This window comes from Hylaeus volcanicus, unplaced genomic scaffold (assembly GCF_026283585.1).
Source record: "Hylaeus volcanicus isolate JK05 unplaced genomic scaffold, UHH_iyHylVolc1.0_haploid 11481, whole genome shotgun sequence".
In the NCBI taxonomy this organism is placed as follows: Eukaryota; Metazoa; Arthropoda; class Insecta; order Hymenoptera; family Colletidae; genus Hylaeus; species Hylaeus volcanicus.
Window position 1 is genome coordinate 1 of NW_026532624.1, and position 8065 is coordinate 8065.

Sequence of the window (8065 nt, forward strand, 5' to 3'; positions counted from 1 at the left end):
CAAGGAGAGTCGCCCCAAAGGTTTTTTTGAATTTTTCAACCCCTTCCGTCATCCCTGGCCTGTTTTAAAGAGGCGTTTTTCTACACCCTCCCCTTTAGGGGGGTGAATTAACCCCTTCGAATCAACCCTCGCCCATGTAATTGTACACACGCCCAGAGTACACTACAAAACTACTCCTCGCGGAGTTTAATTCCAATCGGTTGAAAACTTCCATGATTTTGAACCGTTTAAAAATTTCTCCGCTAAGTTTTGATCGTTAGTGTAGTATTTTAAAATGGCTATGTGAACCTGGCATCCGATTTTCAGAAAAGTACCTTTTTTTATACAAAATAGTATTACATAATATTTCGTTTGTAGTTGATTGTAGTAACAGCAGTTTCGTTTGTAGTTTTTTCAATTATTAAATAAAAAGAATTGAGAAAATGACCCGCACCCGACTTCGAGATATCTTAAATCTGTTTCTTCCACGTGATTCAGAATCATTTGTAGTTGTTTGTAGTGATTTCCCTAAAGAGGGATTTAGAAGCATTGAAAATTCACAAAGTTAATTCTTGGACGGTTAAGCAAATGTTATAACTTCTAAAGCATTCTAGTACAAACGAAAGGAAAATCAACTACAAACCATTCTGAATCTCATCGAAAAAGCGGATTTAAAAAATATTAAAAATTAACGAAGTTAGCTCTTGGGAGGTTAAAAAATTGTTTATAACTCTTAATCTACTCAACTTCAAACAAAACGAAAATCACTACAAACAACTACAAACGATTCTGAATCACGTGGAAGAAACAGATTTGAGATATCTCGAAGTCGGGTGCGGGTCATTTTCTCAATTCTTTTTATTTAATAATTGAAAAAAACTAAAAAAGAAACTGTTGTTAATACAATTAACTACAAACGAAATACTATCATTTTATATAAAAAAAGTTAATTTTTTTAAAGTCACCAGGTTCACAAAGCTTTTTAAAATGTACTTAAATGAAACTTTTAATTTCACTGTAATTTAATACGGTGAACCGTTCGTGCGTCGAAAAGTGCTCTTGTGAGTACGTATAGTCGCTTGCTCGTCGGTTGGCGCGCGGTCATCAAGCTAGAGGGGTACTGAGGGGACAGGGGATCGCTCAGTCCTCTAGAGAAAGGGACGTTCGGTCCGCCTAAACTTCCCCCTTTTTTTCGAGCTGTCACACTGCATAGGCGTATTCTGATACCTGAATAGTGACCTGGCTCCGTTGTTCGTGCGGGCGTCCGGTGTTCGAGGGTTAACCTTACGCCAATGATTACTATTGCCTTCTCACTGTATCTTGTTCACGGTCTTCGTCTCGCGGTAGCGTTTGCCTAGGCCAATACCGAAAATACGTATTTTGACCTGGCCAATACCGAAGACATTCCGTGCGCCAACTCAGCAGCAAGCGACTATACCTTTACGCATACCTCGGCTCCCCGGGGGAGAAGCCGAGGTTACGTGGGACTACCGTCGGGGAGGGGAGCGCCGGAGGCGCGCTCATCAGCAATGGCTACCCACTAAAACCCCACACCCGCCTAAGCTACTTGGGAAGTGCCTGGATCATGCGAGTACTCAACAGGACAATTCCCAGCTTACATGAATCCCGTAGGGAGAGGTTACCCTCTCCCACTGCCTTCTCTATAAGATCCCGGGCGGAGGGGCCGCCCGATGTCCCCGTCCCTGGTCCCATCGAAATGAGTTTCCCGAGATCCCACTCGGTCCAGCCATGGGCCCCGGAGTCTTCGTGCCTGGCCTGTTTATGGCAACCCAAAGGACGTCACACGGTCAGGGCAAGAAAACGCCGACACCGGTAAGGGAGGATCGTCGAAGGCGTGATCCGACACGCCACGATCCTCCCCACCCCATCCCCATACACCCCCAAAGGACCCGGTTGTCCTAGTGAGAACGTGCCGAACCCTCGAGGACGGCCCGTCCCGAGGGGAAATTGTTCCTCTCCGAGGGTAAAAGTCCTCGCGGGGGTGCCCCCCGCGATCAAATTGGCGCCTGCCCGTAGCTCATATGTAAAATCAACCGTTACGAAGCGGTGTCAGATTGGCGCCTGCGCGGAGCTCATGAAATTAATTGGCGATACCGTGCAACGGTTGGCCTTATGAGCTACGCGCAGGCGCCAATCTGACACCGCTTGGTCTCTGACGTGGGCCCACGTCACGTCAGAGCCGTCTGTGGGGCGCTTAAGAGTTTCAGACACTTTACATAATTTTGTGGAATTATTCTAGTCGCTTTTTATATCCTGGCATCGTTTCCCTCCTGGTGTCATCGGTGTCGTTTCCCCTGGGACTGGGTCAGTTCATGGCTGGCGACTTGAACACGCACGACCAAGTATATGGTTTGTTCACTAACTTCACTTGGACCAAGGAACAACTCGGTGTCGAAGAAATGAACACGGTTAAACATTGGTCAACCACGTACACTGATGTGTTCACTGGACTTCTTGGTTTCGTTGCTTTCACGGTAAGTTGGTCCAGTCGACTACAACTGGATCGTTTATTTTCATGATATCGCCTGACGAATGGGACTTTAGCATAGGACTTTAATTTCAGTTCATCTTTTCTATTATAAGTTCGACCGTACCCGTGCCGTCGGGTATCTTCATTCCTGTGTTCAAAATCGGCGCTGCGCTGGGTAGAGCCGTAGGGGAAGCTATGGCTCTTTGGTTCCCTAACGGCGTTCGTTACGGCGGCATCATAACTCCCATTGTACCAGGTAACTATAGGCTATTTAGGGAAAACTTAAAGAAGTTCTATTTTCATGAAATTTAATTTGTAAAAGAGAAGGCAATGAAGTGATTATCGTTAATAATCGCAATTTACAGGTCAATTTCGGTGACCTTTCCCTAGATGCGATGTTTACTGTTCCGAGTATAAGTTTTCCCCGCGTCCTTCTTCGATTCGTTTTGTAGCTACGCTACTCTCGCGGATACACACACGCAGGGCCGGAGTTAGGGAGGGGCGCGCCTGCACGGTTGCCCGTGGTACTGGATTTGTGGGGGTCGCCGCGGCCCGGTGTCCCTGGTATAATATAGTATATTCAATATACCGATATTTTCTCATTGTCTCTTCTATGCTATGTAGTTTAATAATTTTTACAATCTAACTACAGATTCATCGCTAGATATTATTAAAACGATCATCATCGTTCGCAACAAAAATTTAACCTTCTTTGGCCATCAATGCAAAAACTGTGCAAAAACTAGGCATTATTACTTTGTCCTTTTTTCTCAAAAATTGTAACCCCTGAATGGACGCCACGATAATCTTCTCCAGGGCGCCAATATTGCTAAAACCGGCACTGCACAGACGAACTCAAATTATATGATTACAAGTGCGCAAAAATTCTGGATGCAATCTCTGACTCATTCTTATCTCACACTCGATTATGTAACATGAACATTTTCTCGACCCTCTATCACACAGTCTTAAATACTTTTTATTTGTACTAATAACTCTACATTTTTTAAACACTTAATACAGTTAATACATCTTAACACATTGCTGACCGTTTATTTCGAGTCGCAACCGTTCCGTGCGGAGAACATATTTTTTCACAGTCGAGTATGAAATGAAAACGTCAAAATTAATCTTACTACATATATTTATACCGTATATCATGTAACTATGTGCACGATCTAGAACATGTTCAAGGTTTTCACGGCTCGGTTCTCCATAGTTGATATTAACTCAGACTTCCGGTATGAATCGTATTCTTTGAACACAGCAATACGTGTATACTCGTGACCAACCAGTAAAGCTGGAGAGCCATTGGTGTAACCCGCTCGTTCGCTCGTAAATTGTGCGTCTTCGCCGGATTCTATTTAAAAAAACGTCTTCTAGCATCGCTGATGTGACGACGAACGCTTGAACCACTCGAAAGGAGTCGAAGGGAATCGCTCCCTTCCCGAGTGTTCATATTAGCGGTATCGACGAGCATTAGGTCCACTATTTATTCTGAGTGCATTGGTCCACTGACAAATCTTGAGACTAAATTATCACTAGTAAGGTCTTCATAAATTGAGTTGATAAATTTCAAAACATTAGAAGTTAAGGAGGAAATATCTTGATTATAAGAAGCGTGTTCCCCATTTGCTTCAGCGGGGTGGTACGAGCACGAAGGGTCATTGTCTTTAGTAATTCGAGGATATCTCGAAAACTATTCGTCGGATTAACTTGAAATTTGCAGAGAATATTTTCAAGATATCGTACTTCAAGAAGATGCAAAAAAAGTCGTTTTTTTTTTAAAATCCTGACTGGACCTAACCCCTTAAATGAACGCCCAGAAGGAAACACCTAGAACAATTCTTCCTAGAACTAGACACGATACCGACTTTGAAACCAGCCAATATACCATCCTTCCTAGAAGAGACCAACCCATGGAAAATGGACGATGCCCATTAACCAAACATAAGATACACATCCTAGAATGACAAACATAGTGTGCGCAGGAAAAGGAGGACTCGAACACCGCATCGGCACAAAGAGGAGCCACGGAGGACACCCCAAGTGGTTTAACCGAAGTGGTAATTTGCCGAGGAAAGGGTCCACTGGCGGGGGGCGTGGACGGAGCCCCTTGCCCTACCTACTACAAGCACGAACAATCTCACTAACCAAGTGTAAATAACACTCCCCAGCAATGGGTGTAAAAAAGAAAATGGTAACCATCACTAGAAAAGGGTCTGCGCGCCTCCCTCATAGAGGGAAATTCCCAGACCTAGGACGGGTGTTGACCGTACCATACAGCCACACCATCTCACGCAAAGGGATAACGGCTCCACGAAAATGGACCCAACAACCCTGCGGATGGGGTGTTGATCTTTACCAAAAAAACCATAATAACTTTTCGATACGGAAAAGGGGGGATCTTAAGTGAACCCTGTAGCGGGTGGCCATCGCGTCAGCCGGGTCGGCAAGGATTAAGAGCTACCGGGACACGCTACCCAAACAACCAGAACCCAAATAGGATAGGCCCGTTATAGCGCTAAACAAGACCGAGAGAGGTGGACGGGTGCTCACAAGCAGGTCTTGGCCCCAAGGCACTGCGGGGAACTACCCGGACCACCCCAAGTATTCTAGAATAGGACTCGGGGGCATAAAAACGTAAGGTACAAGCCGGTAACCCGAACATCGAGCAATGCTAATGGGCCATCGCCGAGATAGGTAACCGAGAGGGATAGGTTAGCCAACTAAGGAGGAGGGTGGGTCTCTGAACTGCTCGCGACCTAACTAACACGACCTCAACACAGAGGCGGGAGGGGAAAGAGGGAAGGGGGGAGTGCTAGGGAACAAAGTCAGGGAAGGGGGTGGGGGGTGGTAAAACTCGAAGGGATAAGATCCAGCTCGGGTTACGGAACACGTACAGTGGCGAGCATATAAATAGGGAAAATGTTTTGTTAACATATAAGACGTTGTTCTGCAGTCCCGATTGGTATTTCTCCTTTAGTCTTTCCATACTTCAGAAGTATATTTCCTGAGCTTTACAATGCTGTTTTAATTACTAACGCCGTTTAATTAATAAAAAAAAAAATAGTAGACTTGATATAAGGACATTTTTTGAGAGCATCTAAATAGGGAAAACTAAGTTTCTTATTTTCAACGCATATTTTGGTAAGTTCGTGTGATTATAAAGTACAAGTAATAATACCATATGTAAAGTGCAATTAGGTATAGCAGTTTTTGCACATAGAAATGGGTCGTGGCAAACATATTACAACAGTGCAACGTCTAGAAATTCTCCGACTTCGGAATGAAAAATTAACACTTCGTAAAATTTCTGAGCGCCTTAAAATCTCAATTAACGCTGTCCATCAAGTAGTCTGACAGGGGGTAGATAGAGCTCTCAATCACACCGACTCGGCGTAGAGGGTAAACACGCAGGCTGGCACTGCGGGTCCTGAGGGATGCGGTTCGCCCAACGCTCAACTCCGAGCGATAGGCAACATGGCCCCGCCCAATGATGGACCTCTCCGGGAAGTAGTAACGTTCTCGATAAGGATAGGCCCGGGTCAAAAGAAAGCGAGGACCTAAAGAGAAACGGGAAGAATCTATGTCCGGGTGACTGGCCTCCTCTCCTCCTGCCGGTCTCACAACTAGACCGGGGTATATAACCGGAACAGGGGGGGGGGGGGTATGACCCACGCAGCTAAGAGGATCTCGGAGACCGCCGGTGCGGCCCCCTCCGGCCAACAAAGCAAAAACTATGCAAAAAAACCCTTAAATACCTTGATGCTGTTCTTTGACTTTCTAATCGTGCTCCGACTTTCCTGGCATTGAACCTTTTCGAAATTTTTGAATTGAAATTTTTTGAACTCATGAACATTTGACTATGGACATTACTGAAAGGAATCATTCTGCAGGGGGTTATGCTACTGTCGGAGCAGCCGCCTTCTCGGGTGCAGTGACTCACACAATCTCCGTCAGCGTAATCGTTTTCGAGATGACAGGCCAGATCACTCACATCGTTCCTATTATGATAGCCGTGTTGATCAGTAACGCTATCGCCGCTCTTCTTCAGCCTAGCATATACGATAGCATTATTCTTATCAAAAAGCTACCATACTTACCGGATCTGCTGCCGTCCAGTTCGGGTAAGTTTAGCATCTTTGGAAGTGATTTAGATTCATACTGTACTAAACCACATTTCTTGTTACTTTGGACAAGCTTCCCAAAGGGAGTTTGATAACGAGGTAATGACTTTTATCGGTTACTTCCTTATTCGCTTACGTCGATTACATTGAAATTAAACTGTTTAATGACTATCGTAATTATCGCAGGGATGTACAACGTTTACGTCGAAGACTTCATGGTTCGCGACGTTAAGTACATTTGGCACGGTATCACGTATCAGAGATTGAAGGAAACCTTGAAGGAAAACCGCAAACTGCGTGGTTTCCCTCTAGTGGACAATCCGGATTCCATGATTTTACTTGGGTCTATTCAAAGGCTGGAATTGATTAAGCTGATCGAAAAACACATAGGACGCGAAAGAAGGTTGCAGGTAATTACTGTGACATCAGCGTTGATACTAACCGAGGCTTCGGAGTATAAATAGTATTCTTTAAAATACTCCAACATTTCTAGAGAGCTGCAGCTTACGTCAGTAGGAGTTTAAAACTATCCTACCCAAAGGACACGGGTTATAGTCGAAAGTCTCGATTAGTATCACCTATGAAATTCCAGGCCGTGAAATCCTAAAAGTTCTCAGCGTGACATTGATTTCATCAACCGGTTTTTTTATTTAGATCTTTATACATACACTTTTATCTTGATACCGGTAAAGTGAACCGGTGCCAAAAGCCCACTTCCTCTTCGATTTTGATAACCTTGAAATATATTGTTAAGGACATCATTTTGAACAAATTTTCTTTATACATGTATACAGCGGTCGGTTTTAATTTTCCAGATATTTGCACAAATATTCTGTAATATTTGACTATATGCAGCTGCGGAAGGCTCACGTAACAAGTTGTATGATTTCTTCTTCAGGTGGCACAAAAGTGGCATCAAGAAGCAGAAGAACGAGCTCGAGAAGAAATGGAGCGTCAGCTGAGAGATCAGGAGAGAACGAGGAGACCGTCCAGGTTCGAAGTAATCCCAGCACCAGATATTCTTAAAATGCAGAGGCAAAGTGTTAACGATCTAACTATGTCTCCAAATAACGGCACTGGTCCAGATCACGTGAGTCATATCTTGTTGACGTCACTCCACAAGAATTGCGTACTTTTGCTCCATGAATTAGCTACTCACACTAGCACGCGTCTCCTTGTTTCACGTTTGCATGATCTCATAATTTTACAGCACACTTATCACTCACCGATATTCGGATCGCAGCCAAAAAAATCAATCCTGAAGAAAACTAATTCCTTCACGTTAAAAGGATTTAGCCCGCTAGTCAGTCCAGCCGTCACACCGTACACCACCGTCACCGGAGCAGAGAGCAGGTGAGAAGTAGTAACTTCGAAAAAACTAATTAGTAATATTATAAAAATAAAACTCTTTCCAGCTAACAAGGGACCATACCGAAGTGTAAATGATCAATCTTGATGAAACTTG

The 8065-nt window shown here is 44.2% G+C and overlaps 1 protein-coding gene across 1 annotated transcript; it reads left to right on the forward strand.

Annotated features, from left to right (window-relative positions):
• Positions 1 to 2239: 2239 nt before the first annotated feature.
• On the forward strand, positions 2240 to 7991 carry LOC128882395 (chloride channel protein 2-like; the record flags this gene model as incomplete). Its single annotated transcript, XM_054133988.1, has 6 exons — positions 2240 to 2474; positions 2564 to 2726; positions 6370 to 6600; positions 6787 to 7010; positions 7499 to 7690; positions 7811 to 7991. Coding segments are annotated over 6 exons (1192 nt in total), but the record flags the coding sequence as incomplete, so codon positions are not given.
• Between the last annotated feature and the right edge of the window lie 74 nt (positions 7992 to 8065).